Raw genomic sequence first — 23,409 nt, 5'->3', positions numbered from 1 at the left:
GCTGCACTAACTCTTGCCTGTAGGGTCTGAGTGCATAGCCCATGGTGGCAACAGGGAGGGAGACTGTGTGTGTGAACTTCGCAGCCCACTGGGCATTTGGACATCCACCAAGAAGCCACTCTAACAAAGGGTTCCTAAGCACTCACAGCTGCATCAAACAGACAACCCCGTAGGCGTGGGACTCATCCTTACTAACACGCCACGCAGCCTGTGAATGGCTTCCTCCATGCGGTCTTCTCAGTCCTCATTCAGCCTGCTGGAGCTGGCACAACCGGCTCAACAGTCTCCAGCTCTGCTATGCTCACCGGGTTCCAGGCTTTGCCCGCTTCCCTCGCTGGATGACCAGGCACATGTGGAGAACCAGCACTTGAGCTAGCTGGAGGCTGCACACTGGTTCTCTGGGGCTGCTCAGAGTCCAGTCATGAGCTCAACCCATTTCTTCTTTTAATTCATTAGCTAATTATTTTGTGGTGCTGCGGGATTGAACCTATGTTAGGCAAGGGCTCTATCTTCCCTTCCATTAAGCCCCAAGGAGCCTCAACTTCTTAAACTGTGACAGGACAACAAAGGTACCATCATGGGACAGGAGTGTGTGTGTGTCCATTAGCTGTCCCTCTACTGCATCTAACTGCTCACCACGGTTAGGTTAGGCTGGGAGCTTCCTCTGCACTCTTACAATTAATACTTACAACAACTGAATGATGTAGGCATGGTAGTAACAGGAACAAAACCACAAAATAACAACACCTTAGTTAACTGTGTGCTAGGCATTGTGCTGAGAGGTGTTTTTTTAAAGCACAAATTCTCTTAACAACCAGGCAAGGTATTATCATCTACCTTCATCAAAGTGTCAGAGAATCGGGCACCCTGTCTCAAGTTACATATCCAATAAACGTTAGTGTGTCTGCTCCATACCAGCCTGAGGTCTCAGCCAACAAATGCTCCAAGCATAGGCAAGGGGACAAGAAGGCTAGAGCTGGTAGAACAAGCTTAGGCAAAAGCAGCTTGGCATCTAAAATGAGCCTCTTCCCTGACACACCCAGCCCCACATCTGGGGCTGAGCGGCAGGGGTGGCGGCAGGCAGTCTTCCCTGCCCTTAGCACAAGGGGCTCCTACTCTATCAAACAGGCCTTTGGATCCATCTTCTCCCACTTTAGCTGCACACCGCCTGGTGGAGAGAAGATGGTCCCTCTAGTACAGTGGTTCTCAACCTTCCTAAAGCTGTGACTCTTAAACACAGTCCTTGTATTGTGGTGACTCCCAACACAAGTGTAACTTTATTACTGGCGTGAACTGTAGTGTAAATGACATCTGATATGCAACACAAGGGGTCACGACCCACAGGCTGAGAACCGGGCTAGCACCTTTTTTCCCCTGCAGCAATTCTATTTGCTGCTGAGCAGATTCTTCTAAGTGACAGGGGAGTGACCTGTTCTCAAGACCCCCCTCCCGGGGGGGAGGAGAGTGATCCTGACTCTGCGCAGGGCTCTCTGTGGGCAGCCTGCCTGCCCTGGTCCTCGGGGCCCACCGGCCAGCCTGCAGTAACACTCACCACCTGAAGGAGGGCCAGGTACCCGGCCCCCACGTTGTCAAAGTTGATCTTCACGTTCTTCCACCTGATCTCTGTGTTGTTGCCCTCCATGAGCTTCTCACAGTCCGTTTTATTGTTGACAATGTCAATTTCAAAGCGGATTTCTGAGGTCTCGTTGAAGCAGTAGTGGTACTTTCCCGCGAACAGGTTGACTCCCATGATGCTGAAAATCAGCCAGAAGATGAGACACACCAGCAGCACATTCATGATGGAGGGGATGGCGCCCACCAAGGCATTCACCACCACCTGCATTGGAAGGGGGCTGCTGAGTGCGGGCACCAAGTGAAGAAGAACATTGTTTTGGTTTCCAGGAGGGGAATGATATTTCTCTGGCTTTTCTGCCATGAAAGCACCGTGTTGTCTTTGCATAACTGGACAGGTCCACAAGCAGGACCCAAATATGTAAGTCTCTGTACTATATTTGGGTAAATTTTAATAAATCGTGTTAATTTCAGTTTATACAAATTCCCCTGCCCAAGTTGACTCTAATGTTTTTCTAAGCACCAACCTGGGACCAGAAAAACAATTTCTTAGTCCAGTCTCCCTCATTTTCAACTGACAAAACACCCTCGCCCAGGGAACTCTGAGCAATTACAATCTCACTAGAAGGTTTTCAACACACACTCCCCCTCTGAAAACCAAGGCACGATTGTTCAGAATCAGCTGCCCTCTGGGTTAGCACAGTATGGAAAGTCTTACACCTATGCAAGGCAGTTATCTCTTTTCAGGCAAGAGCTGAGCATGCACATTTTGCAGGCTCAAGGAAGAAAGAAAAAGCTATATTCCCTCTACCAAACGGTTTAAGATAAAATCAGAGCAGATGTGAGTCTCACTGAAGGTTCTTTGTGGTTCTGCCTTCTGATATGTTGGCTTCTCATGCCTCTGCTTGGTCCAGGCCTCAACTCCATTCTTCAGTTTTAGAAATCAAAATGGCTTAAAGCTTTCTGGAAGGTTTGGGTTAGATCACTGCTCTTGGAACTAAAGACTGGTGTACTGTTTAAAAAAAAATTAGTAAATGAAGCCCAGGAATCAAATTAAAAAAAACAAAAACAAAAACAAAGAGCCTTTAGGAGCGGCAGTTTCCCAGGTTTTGTGCTGGGGGCAGCCGGCAGGATCTCCCCTCCCCATAGTTTAACCAGTGCTCAGAGCTTACACAGTGACACTGGAGCAGAGCCGCTGAGGCTGGAAAGGCTGTCCCGACAGCTGTATGTTTCTACTTCCTATTGTACTCACTGGAAGACATGGCCAGGAAGACACCTGTTCTGCCCTTTACGGAAAACTGCTATATTTTCTCTTCCGTTTAAATCGCCCATTTTGTCACTCTCCAATTCATATGTGAAGATCTTTAGACTGAGAGGCAGTTGCTTCTTAATTCTTAGACCAAGAAACCTCTTGTAGACCAGATGGTCAGCTCTACAAACACCTATTCCTTCAAGTAAGGGCACCCAGGATTTCTGAACTCTGGAGATTCTCCATGCTATTTTGTGCATTTACCAAAGGTGTGGATAGATTTGACTTTTACCTCCTCACTCTACAGTGTTCACCCTTTGGTGGGAGCACCACAAAACAATGAAGTGTGGAAGAGAACAGGCAAAGGGGACAACCCACAAATGGAACAGTGGCTTCTCCAACAGTAAGAGCAGACTGCAGGAAGCTTTGCAAACTCGTGTGGTGGCCCGTGACGACAGAGCTCTGGGACACCATGGTGTGGGGCAGGGCAGCACCCAGGGGTGCAGACCTGGAGGTAAGTCAGCCTGATGCCTGCTCTGTGATTCTCCCCACAGTAAGGGTGCTGCTGAGCTCATCAAACTCAGTCTATCCTGGCCCACGAGGTGTCCACATGTTCCAGGAAGTTATGGATGCAAGATACTGACAGCAGGGGGAGCTAGCTAACCTGAGGCGACCTCTCTGAATCTTTATTTTCTCAAGTCTGATGCTAATCTGAGCCTTATGGCTCATAGGATAAAAAGTCCTATATACTAAAAGGTATCTGTAAAATGGACTTTGTCGTCTGTGCTGGACAAGAGCTTCTCCTCTAAGCTGAGTCTTGGCCTCTGCAGTGTAGTTTTATTTGTTATTCACAACTACTAGAGAACTTCTTACCTTAGTTTTACAAATAAAATAGTAAACAGATTTGGTGGAATTCACTCACCGCTCTGTTTGCTATGGACACTTCACCAAGCTGTGCGCTACGAGGCAGAACTGACTGCTCTGGAGGGCCAGTTAGTGTTTTCTCCCCTCTCATGACAAGCCCCCTGCTAACGACAATGCTCTCAATGCGCCACATCACCCCCTCTGCTCGCTGGGTATTACACTGCTCCAATTATGATGAAATCTATTATTGGAAAAGGCTAGATTTCCACAGCTTAGACACAGAACTCAAGGGAAGGTTCTAGAAACCTGTAAGAGGGCTGCATTTTTCAAAGGCAGCTTATACTTAGCAATGGATACAAACACAACTTAACTGATGAGAAAAATCCAGTGGATGTTAGTTCTTATGTTTTGCCATCCCCAGACTGCCTAGGACACTACTCTGGCTACAGTGAGCTAGTTTTCGCGTCTGGCAGAGGGAACATGGCTTTAACGACAACTTTGCACTGGCCACAGAGATGCATGCACGTCTCACAGCAGCAAACACCCTTGGCGCTAACAGCAAGGGCTGAAGGGTTACTATGGAGGAGAGAAAAGCAAGGAGCGACATCAAGTGTTCCTTTGCCAATAGCAGGACTGTTGCAAGTTCTGGTCTTTGGTTTGAGGAAGGAGAGGAGACTGAAGTGAGTACCCCAGGGTAGGCTGGGACGACATCCCCTTTCAAGGGAAAGGCTGAGCTAGCACCAGAGCAGCACAGTGACAGTTGAGCCCGTCTGCATGGGTGATGGTCAATGTGTCAGGCTTCTTAGCTCAGAGTTTTAGGTGGCATCCTGCAAATGCTGGCATTTTGAAGAAGCCAAGCTACTGAATGAAACACACACCCCATGGTAAAAAAGTCATACTTGAGTAAACACAGGTACTACTGGGTAGCTTGCTATAAACGTAGCCTCGCATCTTCTTGTACGTACTCCGCCCCGGAAGGGCTGAAGGCTTCAGGGCAGGAATGGATCTCTGAGCCCTTTCCACTCGCCCAAGCAGCCAGCTAGCACTGCTGGCGGACAGGGACTGACCTCCCTTCCCTGCACTGAGCACTATTGCTGCAGCTTGCAGCTCTGGGCTCACATCTGTTCTCGCCTACATTACCTCAACCAAAAAACAGCAAGGTAATTAAAAAAACTGAACCTCCCTTTTGAGCTGATCACCTATTCTGGACTTTGGGCTTCTAATCTACTTGAGAGTCAGCAAGTCCAAGTTTTGGGGGAATGGCAAATGAGAGGAGTGGGAAGGGAGGAAAGGAGTTGAGTGGGAAAGGAGGGTTCACCAGAAGGGTTCCTGCATCTGGAACTCAAACCACTTCCTCTGGGCAAATGCCTCCAGCTGGTTCATGACCACTGCTTTTGACACATTGACAGAAACAAGCAACCAAATGGAGAGAGCTCCTAGTGCTAGATGGCCGTGCTAGGGAGTGGAGACCTCCTTTAGGAGGTCCAGGATCCCTGTTAGGGACTAGGTTCAGGTCTAGTAATCAACGCCTTTGATAGAATGTTCAGAGCTGCCTCCAGTCCATAGGGTTTCTGCCACCAAGGTGGATTATTAACTCTAAAACTACTAAAGCTTATTATTGCTTATGCAAAACATGTGCAGATAGGGAAGCAGAGACAAACATTTTAATCCTGCTCCCACTCACACCATGGCCGTTTCAACCATCGACTGACTCTGAAGCAGCACACATTGGTAGGAACAGTACCTGTCTTACCCACACGCTGGAACCTCTTACTCGTGGGAGAAGACTTAGAGTTCTTTTCTAAGTAGAACAAATTGACTGCCCTGGAAGTGTCCTTCCCGCTCGGGAGGGCTACTGACGGCTCACATTAGTAAGCCCATCTGTGACTGTGCTTAGAGTAAACGGGAGTTCATTGCAGACAGCATTCGTTTCATATGCTAAAATAATAAATTTCCTAAGTCCCCAAAGAGTGCCTGTCACCTTTAGCTCTGTGGACGAGTGACCAGGCTCACAGACAACGAATGGGCACAGCTGCACTGTCCTGGTCTCTAGCTTTGTCAGTCTACTTCAAGTGGACCATTGCAACTGTTCTGTTTTCATGCCTAAGTTCTGACATGTGTACATTTAAAGACATCCTCTGTTTTGCTCTCCTGCATGGATTCAATGTCTAAAGTTAAGTGTGCTTTCTTGGGCCCCATAAGTATAACCAGCCCCTCTGATTAGCACAGGGCAACAATCACCACCGAACGGGCTGCCCCTGTGATTGTATGGAAAACAATTTTTTAGGGTGTGTACATATATCTGTACACACTAACAATTATTAAAACAGAAAGAGTCAAGAAAAACCATCAAAAGAGAAAGCCTTGTTTCTAATATGGCAGGTGACAACCTCTGTGTTGTCTGGACTTGTGTAGTCCAAGTAGGAAGGGGGTCTCAAGAAATTTCAGAACCAGCTGCTATGCAATCACCTAGCATTGTCTGCTGTTCTGATGGAGTGAGGACAGGGACCACAGAGCATGGGCGGAGGGTTGGGGGAGGGGAAAAGCTTCGCTACAGACAGGCTCCAGTCCTTATGGGACTGGGCTGAGAACAACAAGGTGCAATAAGAGGAATCAGAATGGAAAGAAAAGCATCTCTTCTCCCGGGGTCATGCCAAATTCTGCTCTGCCCCCAGTTCCAAGCCTGCCATCCTGTCTTCAAGTCCCTTCTTGGCTGCTTTCTTAGTGACCTCAAGGCCACAGACCCATCTGGCTGCTGCCCCTACCCAGCATTCTGCCTGCCTTCAACCTATGCTTTTCAGTGGGCTTCTAGGTTGTAATTCCCCTTCTTTGCACCTGGTGATTCTCCCTATAAGTTCAACAGCCCAGAAAGCCGCCCCAAGTGCTACAGGTAAGCCAGGCCAAAGGAAGGGAGCCAGTGTTAACAGGTTCTACAGCGGCACTTTGTTGGGGGGCGGGGCCAACATGAGTGTGATGAGGCAGCTTAATGCAGCTCCCCTGCACATGGGGCGGCTGCGAGGAAGAGAGTGGAGGACCAAATCAGCGGCTGCATCTCAGCGGCTGCATCACAGAGCCCGCGCTGGGATGATAGTCCCACCATGTGATCAGTTCTAGCATGCTTTAACAGTTTCCATTGGCATGCAGAAGGATCGGCTGCTCTTAATAGCTTACCCTCATCCCTTCAAATCGTGATAAGGCTCTTAGGGGTCTCAATGCTCTTAGGGTCCTAAGGGACTTTATGGCACCTAGTTCCGAGTAGCCCAGGGCATTAGCTATAAGGCTGACTAAAGAGACCTACACGGAGACAGAAGAGAAAAAAAGAAAAAAAAAAGAAAGAAAAGAAAAGAAAAGAGAGGTTCCAGTGTGTTAGAATAAAACCCCTAACACTGATTTAACAGACGGGGGCCCCAGCAGAGGAAATGGGTGACACCGGCTGCCTACTTCAGCCTACTTCAACTTGACTCAAACGACCTGGAAGGAAAGGTGGTTGAAAGAGGCAGAAGAAAAACACAGAGGGAAGAGAGAATAAAGGGCAGGCGCAGGACACACAGGCAAGTTGGAAAGGGAAGAGGCTGCGGGGAGGGAGAGGAGGAGGTCCCATTGGAAGGAGAGGAGCCTGAAGAGATGACAAGAACCTTACCCTCGCCCTTTACAGTCTGCGGCTCCCAGAAGTTCCCATTAAATTAAGCCAGACATACTTAATGGTACCTATGGAAAAGAATACAGATAAATACACACACTCCACACCAGCTGCCCATCCTCAGCTCAGCCACCTAGGATTTCCGACAAGGACAAGCTCTCTTATCCTGGTTGACAAGAAACCATTTGAGAATTGGACAAGTCAGTACATTAACAAAGAAAACATTGTCAGTAAGTACCACAGGTGACTGTCTTCCCCAACAGCCTCCTCGGTGGGACTCTGACCCTTTGAGAACTACTTACCCAATTCCCTCTTACTCTTAACTGTAGCCTCCATCTTTTAAGCCCAACTATCACCCTTTATGGCCATAGGATTTTTGTGGCCACAGGAACCAAATCCATCCTCTTTGTCATTTCCCTTCTTTCCTTCCAGAATAGCTCCAAATGCACTGGCCTCTGCCAGTCTGAGGACAGTCTTCGATGACTCTGCTCCTTAACACAGTAACTAGAAGAGACTGGGGAGAGGGTCATCCCATGTGTAGACAGAAATCCCCACCAGAGGTAGTGCAGAGGCCAGGACGAGACCCAGACTGCTGACCCGAGCCAGTGCTCGGTCTCCCTGGGCAGGCTGCGGAGACCTAGCTCCAGCACGCAGGTGACATGGTAGTATTTCAACAGATCAGTGTGTCTGAACCACCCAGAGCTGAACTGCTGATGTCCTGGAGTGAGGACCGCAAGCCTAAATTCAGGTCAAACCTCCCTGTTCCCCAAGAGCAAACTCCCCTTGCCCCTACTATCAGGATAACTCTTGATACCAGATACTAGCCACACCTAGAGCTGCCTGGGCTAGACCTGAGCAAGACAGGGCTCCTCAGGGGCCCTGACATACTTTACCCAGTCCTATCTGAGAAGGTCTGCTTAGGGCTTCTCACAGCAGCCTTTTTCTCACACCATATTCTATTGTATTAGAACATGATTCTGGGATGGGCTAAAATATTCCCTCTACTGGGAAGTGGGGGTTCTAAGATAAGAGAAAAAAAAAATCTACAACTTAGTTTCGTCTGCTATTTTTGATCTTTCTTAGATTGTTTTTATTCTGTCTCCACTGCATGCATCTGTGTGTGTGTGTGTGTGTGTGTGTGTGCGCGCGCGTGCGCGCATGTGCACACACACACTTTCTGCATGAGATTAAATCCAGGCCTTGTGTATGCTAGGCAAGTGTTTTATTACTGAGCTACATCCATAAACATTAAAAAAATCTTTATTTTATTTTATTGAGAGTGTTTCTCTATGTGGCCCTGGCTGTCCTGAAACCCACTCTGGAGACCAGGCTGACTCGTGAATTCACAAAGATCTGCTTGCCTCTGCCTCTTGTGTTTTGGGATTAAAGGCCACCAAGCTTGGCTACAAGTTTTATTTTTTTTTTAAAGAAGACATTTATAATTCAGAACTAGGATTAATAAGGATAGAATCAGAAGGTCAATGAAAGGACAGGAAGTAGGCTTAAAGGATTCAATTCTAACATAGGCAAGCCCGCAAGCACATACTCATAGCCTCTCAGCTTTGGTGCCTTCTGCGGAGCCCTAGGTAGTGTTCAAAGCTAACAGGAAGGAAGCGCAGCTCTCCTAGGCTCTCCATGGTCCGTGATGGTGGTGCGAGGTTAATCTTTACCCAAGTCCAGGGTCTTAAAAACCCTTACAGCAGCCAGCCTATCACTTTCCTTTTATTTATAACGATTAATAAAAATTTATATGGAGCTGTCTCTTGACTACTATAGTCAGGAAAAGCCAACTATGTCTTTAATTTACAAAAAGATTTATTTAGTTTTAAGTATGTGTTTGCCTGTATGTGCGTACACACATGTGCGGCTGGAAGGGCTTTGTCATTCCCCTGGAACTGGAGTCACATGGGCGATGAAAATGGAACTCCAATCCTCTGACAGAGCAGTAAGCACTTTTAATTGCCGAGCCACCTCTCCAAACTGCAAGTCAACTCTTAACCCCATGGAGTCTAGAACTGCCCAACTGTTAGCTGGTCTTCAGGGGACATCTGAAGGTAAGCTACTCCATTCAACTAGGTAGCTCAGTTCAAAAGTCCTCTGGAGCAGCTTCACTTTGTGAAGCTTTGGGGGGTATAGATAGCAAGAACCTAAACTTTGAGTGTCTAGAGACCCCACGTCAAGCAGGAGGACCCCAGGTCTGAAGAGCAGCAGCTTTACTAATAACACTGCAGTGGGAGGAAGGTAGAGGAGGTACAGAGGCCAATTAAGAGGCTGGTCCTAAAGCCACCACTGAGAGGGGATCTGCTCAGCTGCTCAGCAAGGCCAGCAAGGTCCCCTCTGGACTGTTTCTCAGTCTCCTGGGTCTCCATGTTAAACTCCTATAGGACATAATCAGAACATTTATTCAAGTGTACAAAGTAATCAAACCTAAAAAAAGAAGAGAAAGAGAGAGGAAAAAAAAACAAAGAAAAGGCATTAAAGAGACAAAGTTGAGGCCATTGCAGGTACAGAAGCAAGCGAATATTGGAGCCAAGGTCAGCCTGAGGTTCCCGTTCTGGAATGGATGTGCTCATTAACCCTGAAAGTAATGGGGGAATGTTCCCTAGAGAAAGGTGATACAATTCTTTTACAGGAAATAAAAGCCAATGTAGACAAAGACCTGAGAAAAATAAAACGTGACTGTTTGGGAATCCACATGGCTTACGAATAAAGAGAATGGATGTAAGATGTCTGGACTTTCCTCGTGGGTCTATAAAAGCAGGGATCATAGCGGCTTTAATAGACAGCAAGGAAAAATGAATATCTGTTAGGGCAACAGGCATGGAGGTGAGTGATTCAGACACGAAGTTATCACGGGGGAGATGGGGTGCTATAGATACCTACAAGCTTGTCAGTGTCCGCAAAATGAGACACACTCCTCCAGTGGACAGCAAACACTCATGGCAGGTCTAGTTATCTGGGTGCTAATCAGTGCCTTATTTTCCATCCACATTTTTCCACCTGAGATAGGATTTCACTGTCCAGGACAGCTCTAGTTGTCCTGGAACTCACTCTGTAGACTAGGCTGCCGTCAAACTCACAAAGAACTGTTTGCCTCTGCCTCCCAAGTGCTGGGATTATCCATCAACAATGTAGAAGTGAAATTTCTAAATCCATTATCACTGAGTAGGTTATCCCTATACAGCAGGGTATGACTCTCTGTGTGTCACTTTCTTAGCTCCAAGAGAAAAGCTATGGTTGATATTCTTTATACACTCTACAACACTGAGCAGGTTTTGCACAACATGGATATTCAATAAACATGTACACAGGGATTAATGGACAGAGGAAAGAGGTCCTGTAAAGGCGCTGTTCTCACAGTCTGTGTTACCTGACCTAAAGCTAGGTTAGAGTACCTGGGGAAGCTGGTACAAGCTCTCTAGGGCTGGGGCTTTGTCCACTCGTCCTTCTGGGACTTATGAACTAAGGCAATTCAATACAGAATATAGTATTCAATTGATGTTGATTATCAACAACTGGTATAGGGACAGTCTTCAGAGCTAATGTGAGGCCCCACAACAATTGCCAAAGCTAGAGGAGCTGACAGATTATAGCCAATTAGCAATGCCTGTCCTATTGCTTCACCTTCTTCCTGCCCAGTATATAAAGAAAACACTTGCTAGATAAGTGGTGACCTGCAGGTGGACGTTCTTAGCAGCAGAGCAGGATACAGGGGTGTGTGCTGGCATCCTTGAATCTGGTTTAAGTTAGAGTATGGAGGAAAATGGAAACTTTATTTCACGGCACAGTGCTCGGACTAGGGCACGGCAGTGGACCTATCCGTCTGAGTCCTCAGTGAGTCAGTGAAGGGCTCTGTGGGCATCTTTCTGAGTCAAGGTGCCCTGGGGGTTACTGTGCACTTTCCCGTCTCTAGGAAGAGAGCCCATCTAGCTCCAGGTACCATCCTACATTTGTCCCCCGTAAGCTGGGATCCAAGCTGCTTAGGTGTGCACTTCTATTAACTTCAAGGACCCGTCTACTTCCCTGGGGGCCATGTGTATTTGGCTCACTTAAAGGTTGCGGGCTGGCCTCTTCCCCTCATTTACATATCTTCCCAAAGACTAGTGTGCTGGCTGTTCTTGGCTGTCAACATGAGGACATCTGGAGGTAATTAAAACCCCAACTTAGAGGGCACACTTGTGAGGGATTTATGCTTAATTTGGAATAGGAAGATCCACTTGTTTTTTTTTTTTTTTTTTAATGATTTTTTGAGACAGGTTTTCTCTGTGGTTTTGGAGCCTGTCCTGGAACTAGCTCTTGTAGACCAGGCTGGCTTCAAACTCCCAGAGATCTGCCTGCCTCTGCCTCCCGAGTGCTGGGATGCTGGGATTAAAGGTGTGCACCACCACTGCCTGGCAGGAAGTCCACTTCTAATCCAGACCTTTGGGACAGGAAGATTCACTTCTAATCTGGGTCACATTTCCTGCTGGAAGCCTAGATAAGGACATGGGAGAAGGAAGCTTTGCTCTTGGCCTGCTTGCTAGCAAGTCCTTTCCTTCCCTGGCATCAGTGCCTGCTTCTTTGGGATTCTGGGATATGCTGACAGCTGAGACCTCATGGACGAACAATGATGGATTCTTGGACCACAGACAGCCATTGTTGGATGAGCTGGATCATAGCCTGTAAGTCTTTCTAATAAATCCCCTTTCTGTCTAGTCCTGTTCCTCTAGAGAACCCTACGCCAGCTTCTTGACAACTCTGAAAGCAGTCATTAATGTGGGAAGGGAATGTGTTTATGAGGTGGAAGTCATTGATGGGGCAGTCCAGGACTCCTGTTACATGACTGAGAAAGATTTCCCAACTGATCTGCCCTAGGTCCAACTGGAATTCCACAGGCAGCTTGCCACTGCGTCCACAAAGCCTCTTCTGAACATACCCGCCCAGTCTCCAGCCTTCAGACCATCCATCTCTGCGCCCTTCTCCACAGCCGGCCCCACACTTCTCACACACCCCTTCTTTAAACGCTGCAAGAGAGAAGTCTTAGTTACATGGAAAGAGGAAAGCAGTCGTTGTTAGTGAGGTAGAGGAGCAAGTGCTGGCGGCGTGAGAAACAGTCAATGATGCCACTGCCTCCTACCTGAAAACACAACATGGCAGCTCACGGTCATGAAGGACAGGGCCAGAGAGCCTGGAGGGGAAAAGTTCTCATTTGGTGACCACAGCAGAAATGGCAACATCACAGGCCTTCTTCCTAGGAAAAGTGACTTGATCAGCACATCGGGGAAATATCCATGGACACGGACATGAGGAACAGACCGTGCCCCATTCCTGCATCCCACCTCATCCTCACACCCCTCCTCATCCTCACACCCCACCTCATCCTCACACCCCTCCTCATCCTCACACCCCACCTCATCCCCACACCCCTCCTCATCCCCACACCCCTCCTCATCTTTCATCTCAGAATCACATCTCATAGTTGCAGAAAGGGATATTCCACTGACTGGGAGCAGGAAACTTCTGGTGTCTAGGTTGAAGACAGAGGACTTTTTGAATCTAAACAAGCCAGGCCCAGCAGTGTGAAGAACAGGACAGCCTCTGGGACAATGCAGGGTCTCCAGAGGTCCCACTCTCAAATAAGGTTTTCCTCAAACCCACAGCTATGTGCTAATTGCTAACCTAGCCCAGGTAGTCCCAGCTCAAGCTAGAAAGGGCAAGAAATGGAAAACAGGACACCTACAGCCACGATGAGGAAGTCCAGCCAGCACCAGGCATTGGTGAAGAACTTGACGAAGCCATAGGCTGTCCATTTGAGTAGCATCTCCAGGATGAAGATGTAGGTAAAGACCTTGTCTGCGTACTCCAGGATGGTGCGGATGGTCTTCCTCTGCTCAATGTAGATGTCCTCGAAGGCCTGGAAGACAGACGGCAGCTCGTCACACAGCAGCTGCCCACATCATGTTCCCACTTTGCTTATTTACTGGTTAGTGATGCTGGGCCTGTACCCCGTGGCCACCACTGAGCTCCCAGGCTAGTGTTTTATAGATAGGTAATTCACATCCCATAGAATCCAGCTCTTTAAATGCATGATTCAGTGGCTTTTAGGATAAACCACCAACACAGAACTTCATAACATTTTCACTACCCACTTACACATCTTCTCCCTGTCGTCCTCCTCCCCATAGGGATTAGAGGCGTATGCTACCACTGCCTGGCCTGGCTGCTTCTTTTAAAAAAAAATTTTTCTTTTTGATCACATGTCTATGTGTATGTGTGCGTGTTTGCATATGGGTATGCGTGCATGAGTGCAGGTGCCTGTGGAGGCTAGAGATGCTGGATCGCTTGCTACTAGAGTTACAGGCAGTTGTGAACTGTCTGATGTAGGTGCTAGGAATTGAACTCAGTTCCTCTGAAAAAGCGGTATGCACTCTTAACAGCTCAGCCATCTCTTCAATTTCTATGTCTGGGTTCTTAACTAAGCACAAAGTCTCAATCTCCCCACGCTGTAGTGATGGAGAAAGGTCATTGGTTAAAAAATAAAGAAATTGCTTGGCCCTCATAGGTTAAAACATAGGTGGGAGGAGTAAACAGAACAGAATGCTGGGAGGAAGAGGAAGTGAGCTCAGAGGCCATGCTCCCCTCTCCCGGGCAGATGTGATGAAGCAAGCTGCCAGGTCAGACATGCTGAATCTTTCCCGGTAAGACTGATGCTACACAGATTATTAGAGATGGGTTGACCGGGATATGAGAATTAGCCTGTAAGGGTTAGAGTTAATGGGCCAAGCAGTGTTTTTTATGAATACAGTTTGTGTGTTGTTATTTCTGGTGTAAAGCTAGCCGTGCGGGAGCCGGGCGGGACGAAAAGCAGGCCCGCAGCTCCCCACAACACTGTAGCACGTATTCAGTCTTTATGATTCCACGGTGTGGACAGACCACATTTTGTTTACTTATTGTTAGTTGGCGGATACCTGGGCTGTTCATATTTTTAAGCTAGTATAAATAATTCTGCCTGGAGTATTTGTGTTATATGTGACAATGTGTTTCCATTTCTTCTTGTTCTTCTTCTTCTTCTCTCTCTCTCTCTCTCTCTTTCCCTCCCTTCCTTCCTTCCTTCCTTCCTTCCTTCCTTCCTTCCTTCCTTCCTTCCTTCCTTCCTTCCTTCCTTCCTTCCTGGTTTTCCTCTGTGTAGCTTTGGAGCCCGTCCTGGAAATCACTATGTAGACCAGGCTGGCCTCGAGCTCACAGAGATTCATCTGCCTCTGCCTCCCTAGTGCTGAGATTTGCATCACCACTGCTTGGCCATAAGATCAGGAGTAGAATTTGCTGGTAACATCTTGACATTTTTGAGGAACTGGCAACTGTTTTCCACAGTAGCCGAGCCATTTTACACTCACCAGAGGGCTTTGAGTGTTTCAGTTACTCGAAACATGACCCACAGTTTATCAGACTCGACAAGATCTTTTCTCCTTTAGTTCCTTGATGTCACAGATATGGGGAAGGGCCACAGGGTGGGACAGTCTTTGATGCAGAAAGCGACAGTTCTACTTTCTTTCCATGGAGCACATGGCAAACTATATGGCTGTGGTGTGAAGAGCTGGTGTGATGGTTAATTGTGACTGGAGAGCAGTGAAGCCTACCTCTAGCTGTGTCAGTGAGAGCAGTTCTTGGGGAGGCCAAAAGGAGGCTTTAATCCACTGATGGGTTTCAAAATCTGAAAGGATTACTGTGAGGTTGTAGAGCTTCCTGCTTGGTTAGATAATGCAGTTTTTTGGGAGCTTGGGGATTATGGTAGTTTGACTGTTATTGACCCCATAATCTCACAGGGAGTGGCACTGTTAGAAGGTGTGGCTTTGTTGGAGTGGGTATGGTTTTGTTAGAGGAAGTGTGTCATGGGGGCAAGCTTTGATTTTCCTATGCTCAGGATACCACCCAGTGAGTCAGTTGACTTCCTGTTGCCTGCAAGATATAGGATTCTCAGCTACAGCTACAGCACCACGTCTGCCTGCATGCCACCATGATCCTGTCATAATGATAACGGACCAAACCTCTGAAACTGTAAGTGAACCATTCTGAGGAACTGTTTGCTTTATAAGAGTTGCCACGATCATGGCATCTCTTCACAGCAATACAAACCCTAACTAAGACAGAAGTTGGTACCAGGAGTTGGGTATTACTGTGCTAGTTCTACCATGGTTTTGCTTGGGCTATAAAAGCAGCAGAATGTTTTAAGCACTGTTTAATGGGCCACCATGATAGGAGCATGGAAGACAGTGGTGCTTTGATGAACTGTGGGGACAAGAGGTTTCAGAGGAGAAGAATGTTAGTATGTAGCCTAGAGACTGGTCTTGTGATATTTTGGTGAAGAAAGTAGCTGCTTTTTGCCCTTGTCCAAGAGTCTGCCTGAAGCTAAAGTGAAGGGCAGAAGAAATCTCAAAACAACCTAGTATAGACTCTTTTGTGTGGTTCCTAATGTTCATGCTTATAAAGATTAAGATGATAAGGAGCAAGCGGGTTAAATTACAAAATATGAATTTGAGAAAATGGGCAGTAGGAAGTGGGACGGAGTAACGTCCTGTGTTCAAGGAGATGAGCAGATTAAGAAATGGAGTCAGGTGTGATGGGGCACACCTTTAATCCCAGCACTGGGAAGGCAGAGGCTGGCGATCTCTGAGATTGAGGAGAGCTTGGCCTACAGAACAAGTTTCAGGACAGTCAAGCTTAGGCAGGGAAGGACAGAAAACTGGTGAAGATATAACTGAACAAGGGGGCCATGTTTCAATACAAGTAAGCAGCAAAACTTGGCAGTTTTGGCCACATGGTTCTGGATTTAGAGTTAAGGATATAAGAAATGGGTCTTGGAATTTGCCTCTGGGCCTAAAGAAAGCTGCTGAGACCAGGCATGTGTCAGGAATGTCCCCGAATGGAGGCATAGTAGAGACCATTGTGTGAAACTGAAGTTGGAGCCTGGATTGCCTTGGTGAACCCATGGTGCTAGAGATGACAGCTGTGGGACACCTGCAGGGGAGAGCTGCTAACAGGGAGCAGAGCCAGCTCAGGAGAGAAGTGTGTTACAGTCAGCTAAGCTGAATGGAACTGGAGATCTGACGAGCACTTTGCCATTAGACACTGAGATTTAGAGTTTAGAGTTTGCCCAGATGGTTTTGAGTCTTGCTTTGGTCCAGTATTTCTCACTCTGCTCCCTTCCCTATGTTTTGGAATGGTAATGTGTATCCTATGCCATTATATGTTGGAAGTATATGATCTGCTTTTAGATTTGGAATTTAAAGAAGATTACAGTTCAGAGACTGCATGAATCTCAGAAGAGACTTTGAACCCCAGTCAAGTATTTTCTTTATAAGAGTTTCTGTGATCTTAGTGTTTCTTCACAGCAATAGAATAACTAAGACAGGGATGTTATTTGGTCCCGACCCCTCTCCCTGCCTCCTGACCATCATGGGGTGAACCATGCCCCCTTCACATGTTCCTGTTGCCAGGGCAATTCTGCCTCCACAGTCTCAGAAACAAAGAGCCAAATGGTCACCAACTAACCCCGAAGAAGATCCAGAGTGGACTTTGCTGTCAAGTGTTGCCACAGTGACATGAAGAGTCCCTAATGCAGGAGGAAACGCCTGGAGTGAGGGAAGCACTGTGCAGGAGAAAAGTCCCCTGGGATGCAACAAGAAGCACCTGCTTTGGACAGCTCCAAAAGGAGAATCAGGCCTCTAGAGCCATCTTCCGAGAAGGAGGGCTGGAGATGTAGCTCATCGGTAGTGTGCCTAACTCACATGTACAGGGTTCTGGTATGGGTTCTCTGCACAAGGGGAGAAAGGAGGCACACAATCAACAGGTGTGCCACCCCATTTCATGAATGGGCAGGAGAGACGGAAGTCATGGAACCCGAGATCCTTCTCGTGGTCTTGACACAAATGAATTCTCAGTGAAGAACAGGAACAGCTTCCCCTTAAGGCAGAGCACTGGTTTAGGAATCTATTCTGTAAGGCAAGATGAGGTGACCATGAGTGGTCTCCTGTCACTGGTGGCCTCCCTCTGGGGTTCAGTGTAGCTTGGATGCTGTAGCTATGGTTTCTTTTCAGTCTGTCTGTCTTTCTTCCTTCCTCCCTGTCCCTCTCTCCTTTTTCTTTCTTTGAGACGGGGTATCTGCAGGTGGCCATGTCAGAGGGGCTGCAGCCAGCAATGGGGCTGATGTAACACAGCCCAGCAGACAGCAAAGCTATGATGGGATCCTGCAGAGGCAAAGCCCAGGATTGTTCCCAGGATGTCCCTTGCTTCTGCTGTGCTTCCTTCTGCCTTGTTCCTGTTGTATTTGGCACAATGTAGTTACTCTGTGAAAGGATCCCACTTACCTAGTACAGTGTGATTGTTTCCTGAGAAAACCCCTCTCCTCACTGAGCACTTTACTTGCAGACAATTTTGTTTATAAGAGAAATGATGATTAATTACATCAATGATGTGACTGGACTTTCTGAGTTAGCCTAAAAGATATCGGTGGCTAAGTCAATTAGTGAAAACGATTAGGGAAATGGTTTGGGTTATTCTGTCAATTGTTCCAAAAAGAGATACAAAAGAAGAAGAAAGAAGAAGAAGAAGAAGAAGAAGAAGAAGAAGAAGAAGAAGAAGAAGAAGAAGAAGAAGAAGAAGAAGAAGAAGAAGCAGCAGCAGCAGCAGCAAAATAGGCTAAAAGTTACCTTCTCCTTTGTTAGATGTGAGATTTGCATAAGATGGGAAATAATAACAAGGAAGTTTCATGCATTATAAAGCCAGAAATTCTGCCCCTGAAAGAACAGGCTGATGATCAAAGACAGCAATTACGTCCCCACACCCAAGCTTAGGCTGAGTTCCTTGGTCATGCAGCTTACAGAATTAATTGCAGGTTTTGGTATGCAGCTTGAAAAAAACAAAATTGTGAAAGGAAATTAAATGACCCTACTGTGTGTAAAGAAAAATAGCTGTTTAAGTGACCACTTGTCTAGACTTTGTGTAGAGAAGAAGCAGGCTAGGGACCTGCTGCACTGCAACTGCCTGCCTGCAGGCACAAAGGAACTGGCTGGGATGGACTTGGCTCGCTTAAGGCTTTGTTAATCTATCAGAAAACAATCATTGCTTTGGGGTGAAGATGTTATAGTGGGAAAATTAATACAAAGAAAAATGTTTAACTACTCAGGGGTGTCTAAGAAAAACATGTAACTTGTGATCATAATGTGATTTCTTCCTGTGTAAAGATTTTAATTTGTTTTTGGAAAATATGTAACTTGTGGCTGTAAGGTAATCTTTCTTGTGTAGAAATTTTTGTCTTAGGAGAAATGAAAGGGATAAGAGAAAAATAAGAAATACAGAAGGAGAGCAACAGGGAAGAAGGAGGAGGACTCAGCGCAGACGAATGCAGCAGCAGCAGCAGAGAGAGGAGTGAAACAATTGCGCAGTTTTGCCCACACCACCCCTCTCCAGTGTCTGGGACTGGCTGAGAGCTGATTCACTTGGCAGGTCTCTCTGTGAAGCCCAGAGGAGTCTGGAAGTCACTCTGTAGCCCAGGCTTGCCCTGAACTCATGGAGATTCGCTTGTCTCTGTTTCCTGGGTGCTGGGTTAAAGGCGTGGGCTACCAGGCGTACATCTGTTAATGGCACAGGGTCTTGCATGGAGCCACTGTGCACTCTCTTGTCCTCTGTGAAGGGTAGACACTGCTTATGGCGAAGAGTAGAGAGAGTACAAACCCCTGGGTCACTGCTGTCTACTCTGTGTGGAGAATGACTAAGACCATCCCCATTCTCCCAGTGTAGTCTGGCAGAGGCCATGCTATTCTCACCCAGGAACCTCCACAGCACCCCAGGAAGCACAGTGTGAGTCCCTGTGTGACAGGTGACCCAGGGCAGGTGGCACAGCCTGGCTCCCATCTGGCAGGCCTGCCATTTTTTGGGCCTCGGGCTTTAACCCTAAAGCCTCCTTCTCTTAGGATGGCTCAGCATTGAAGAGCACTGGCTGCTTGCTCTTTCAGAGGTCCTGAGTTCAATTCCTAGCAATCACATGGTGGCTCCCAACCATCTATAGTGGGATCTGATGCCCTCTTCTGGCATAAAGGTGTACATGCAGATAGAGTACTCAAACATAAATAAATCTTAAAAAAAAAAACAAACAAACCCTCCAGGACCCCAGCCAATGGGCAGAACCATGCCCAGCCTCTTTCTGCTATCTTTGTGCCCTTCACCCATTAGTCCCCAGTCATTCCCCTGAATCTCACCAGGGCACCACTGCTGAGCAAGATCATGAAGATGATGAAGGTCTCAAACCAATTGTGCTCTACGATGAGGAAGCAGGTTTTCCGAAGGATCCACCAGGACTTGCCTAGCCCTTCCTCAATGTTGACCTGGCAGCACTTGAACCGCTGGACACAACCTGGCGCCAATGGAAGAGTCAGGTCAAACGGGATGCTTGTGTGGCCTGTCCCTTTCCAGCCTCCAGTACACAGCAGTGGGACAGCAGCTAAGGTTATCTCCAAAGTGACAGGGCCAGAGCCCTGCGAGGGTGTCAGGAGGAGGTACGCTACAGTGGAGACAGTCCTAGTGGCAGCCCGGGGGCTGGTGTCAAGAGAAGACAAGCAAGACAAACTAGACACTAGGAACTTGTGTGTCAGAACTGAGTAAGGGAAACAATAACAAAACTCCTGATCAAAATGGTGGCCAGCTCGTGCACCCCCAACCCCTGCACTGAGGTAACTGAATGACCTGCAGGCTTCATGCCAGCCCTTTCCTGCCCCCTTTTCACCCTCTGTGAAGCAGGCGTCCGGATCCAAGTATTCCTCAGGCTGCTCCACAGGGACTTCTTCCACCTCAGGCTTGATATCGATGGTGCTTCCCTCAGAGGAGCTGGTGTCATCCAGTTTCTAGTCACAAAAGAACAGCACGGTCAAGAAGCTGCACAGGGGCATAAATCCACCTCTGCTGGGGTCACGGACACATGCCTCTGACCTGTGCCATCTCTGCCAGGGTCACGGGCACATGCCCCTGACCTGCACCATCTCTGCCGGGGTCACGGGCACATGCCCCTGACCTGCACTACCTCTGGTGGTGTCAAAGGCACATGCCTCTGACCTGCACCACCTCTGCTGGGGTCACGGGCACATGTCCCTGACCTATGCCATCTCTGCTGGGTCACGGACACATGCCCCTGACCTATGCCACCTCTGCTGGGTCACAAGCACATGCCCCTGACCTGTGCCACCTCTGCTGGGTCACGGGCACATGTCCCTGACCTATGCCATCTCTGCTGGGTCACGGACACATGCCCCTGACCTGTGCCACCTCTGCTGGGTCACGGGCAGACAGGCACTAGTCATAGAGCCGTCTGTGGGTCTCTGGGCTAAGGTCAAGTGGACAAAGAGGAGAGACAAACTAAAAGGGTTTACTCTGGCCTCAGACCCAGGGACTCCAGAAGTCATGCAACGAACTTAGGCTTAGCCCAGAGGCTGTGGCTCTGGGGGCTGCGCTGGCTCCCAAAGTAAAGTGCCTATTGCAGAATCTCTCCATCAGGCCCAGGGCTGAGCCAGTCTTTGGAGCTGATACCCTGCTGGTCCTCACACACAATAGGGGTGGTGGTCTCAGTTGGGACCTTACATCTTTGCTGCCTTCAGGGTCTGACTCGCTGCTAACGTCCTCGGTGTTGAGGTTCTCAAAGTCAGACTCGCCCACAGCAATGGGCACCCGAACGGTCAAGTTTGGGTTGTTGATAAAGGACATATGGTCTTCATCAATGATGTATTTCTCCACGCTGCTGCCGATGCCGCTGGTTGTACCATTGCCATTCTTCTGGAAGTCGCCATTCCGGTGGATGTCCACACCAGTGTGGTTGGCTATACAATTGGCCTTCTTTTCGTACAATTCATCTAGAGGTTTTACCTCGTCCGCCTCCCGCTGCTTAAAGTGCGCCTGCATGAAGGCGTGCACCTTTACTTTGGTCCAAGCCACCCCCTTCTTGATTCGGATGACGGAGATCTGCAGATTGTTCATCTCCCCATCGTCATCTGTGGCTGCTAGGTTGTCTGCACTGAAGGAGCTCAGAAGCAAGGCCAGAAATAGGTTCAGCACCTACAATGGGGCAGCAGGAAAAGGAGCAATGGTGGGATTAGAAGTTATCTACTCAGGGCTACAGCAGAAGCCAACAGCGCCGCATTGAGCAGAGTTTCTGTTGTGCTCTGTTTGGCTCCTATCATAGGACATTGCGTTTATTGACTTGTGCTGTGGATGAATGCTCTCCTAGTGTGCTGTGTCCAGCTCCTCCACATGGAATTTTAAATGTTCACATCAGCAGACAGGGATTTCTCTTGGTTTTAATATAAGGAGTTTCTGCACCTCCCTCAGCTTTTTTATGCTTTTATATTTGTACACACACGCACGAAACACATTATGCCATTTTGGCCTTTAAATGAATAAACCCGTAATGATTATGATATGGGTAGCTTTTAGGTCACACTTCCAGCAACACCAAATAAACTACAGAAATGCAGAGATGGGGTCCAGAGAGACTGTGATGAAAGCTGCAGGTCTAGGAATCAGTAAAAAATCAAATACCCAGAGACAGGCGCTAGAGGACCAGGATTTAGGGAGCAGGGTTGGTAGAGAACGTCATGGATCAAAGAAACCCTGTAATGACTTTATTACGGGAGAGCCAGGGCTGCTGCCAAGGAATGTGCCCGCTGCAGACCAGCTTCTTGCGGCAGAGAAGGGAGAAGAGCCGCACTGTCCGTGCGTATGGGGACTGGGTGAGCTGCTTTGCCAGCTGCAGTGTGCTGTGCAGTCATCCAGTGAGCATGGGGCAATGTCTGTGGACATCTTTTTGTCATTGCAATTGGGAGATGCTCTTGGCGTGGGTAGAGGCCGGGGACGGTGGAGGACAGTGCAACAAGCCCACAGTAGAGTATGTGGCCTGAGGTTTCAACAGTGCCAAAGGGAACACATGCTGATGTTTCTAGAAAAAGGACAGATAAAAACCCTCAAGTCTATCAGCTATGTGACCTTGGAGGAAGGTGTGGGGGTCACTTGACCTTATTCTGTTTTCCCTTTTCAGTCATGATCATGGTGTGCCATGACTCAGTGGGCACTCCAGGAATAGTCATTTCTTCATTTGTACCTTAAAGCAGACCTGGCCAAGGAAGAGTTCAACAGAGGAGGAAGATGGTAAAGAAGCCAAGCAGCCTGAGGTGAGCAACAACAGATCCAAACTGGTACTAACCACCAAGTTGCCGATGACCATGACCATCATAAAGACAATGAGGCACATGGCCTGGCCGGCCACCTCCATGCAGTCCCACATGGTCTCGATCCACTCCCCGCACAGCACGCGGAAGACGATGAGGAAGGAGTGGAAGAAGTCATTCATGTGCCAGCGCGGCAGCTCGCAGTCCTGGTTAATCTTGCACACGCACTCCTTGTAGCTCTTCCCGAAGAGCTGCATCCCCACCACAGCGAAGATGAAGACAATGATGGCTAGCACCAAGGTCAGGTTGCCCAGGGCACCAACGGATTTCCCAATGATCTTGATCAACATGTTCAGGGTGGGCCAGGACTTGGCCAATTTGAAGACTCGGAGCTAAGGAGAAAACAAACAAACACAAATGAAACGGTAAACCACTGTCTCACAACATTGCTGAAATAAAACGTAAAATTAAGAAGGTTGGCTTAAATTTGTCACCCTTAGGAAATTCTCAGAACTTTCTAATCACGTCTCAGACTAAGAGAGTAAATTGAGGTATGGATAAAAGAAAGTTGGATAATTTCAGAAGTTAAATGAAAAGTTTAAAGCTAGGACCCAAGGACCTGCCTCTGGCTCTTTATATTGTTGTGAGTCAGAGTCCTTTCTGCTTTGGTTCCTTAATTTTCAGAGAGAGAAACCAGCAAGAAGTATATAATCTGTAGGGAACCTTAAGGACAGTAAAATAGTACCTCTGTTACCCTAAAAAGCAAGCATTAGAAAATGCTAAGGAACGCCTTTAATCCCAGCACTCGGGAGGCAGAGGCAGGCGGATCTCTGTGAGTTCGAGACCAGCCTGGTCTACAGAGCTAGTTCCAGGACAGGCTCCAAAGCCACAGAGAAACC

The 23,409-nt window shown here is 47.8% G+C and overlaps 1 protein-coding gene across 1 annotated transcript in view; it reads right to left on the bottom strand.

The window, feature by feature from the left end:
* Nucleotides 1–23,409, bottom strand: part of Scn8a (sodium voltage-gated channel alpha subunit 8) — a 176,080-nt gene that overhangs the window by 14,081 nt on the left and 138,590 nt on the right. Inside the window, exons 16-22 of the mRNA XM_050122500.1 lie at nt 22,546–22,902; nt 20,931–21,401; nt 20,083–20,200; nt 19,559–19,713; nt 13,045–13,218; nt 6,857–6,979; nt 1,553–1,837 (exon numbers count right to left, since the gene is read on the bottom strand). Of these exons, the coding sequence (XP_049978457.1) occupies nt 1,553–1,837; nt 6,857–6,979; nt 13,045–13,218; nt 19,559–19,713; nt 20,083–20,200; nt 20,931–21,401; nt 22,546–22,902 (1,683 nt within the window). The remainder of the gene's footprint in view (nt 1–1,552; nt 1,838–6,856; nt 6,980–13,044; nt 13,219–19,558; nt 19,714–20,082; nt 20,201–20,930; nt 21,402–22,545; nt 22,903–23,409) is intronic.

Source organism: Alexandromys fortis, unplaced genomic scaffold, assembly GCF_014885135.2.
Source record: "Alexandromys fortis isolate MF-2015 unplaced genomic scaffold, M_Fortis_MF-2015_v1.1 scaffold_216, whole genome shotgun sequence".
Classification (NCBI taxonomy): domain Eukaryota; kingdom Metazoa; phylum Chordata; class Mammalia; order Rodentia; family Cricetidae; genus Alexandromys; species Alexandromys fortis.
This window is presented reverse-complemented; position numbering and strand designations above follow the sequence as displayed.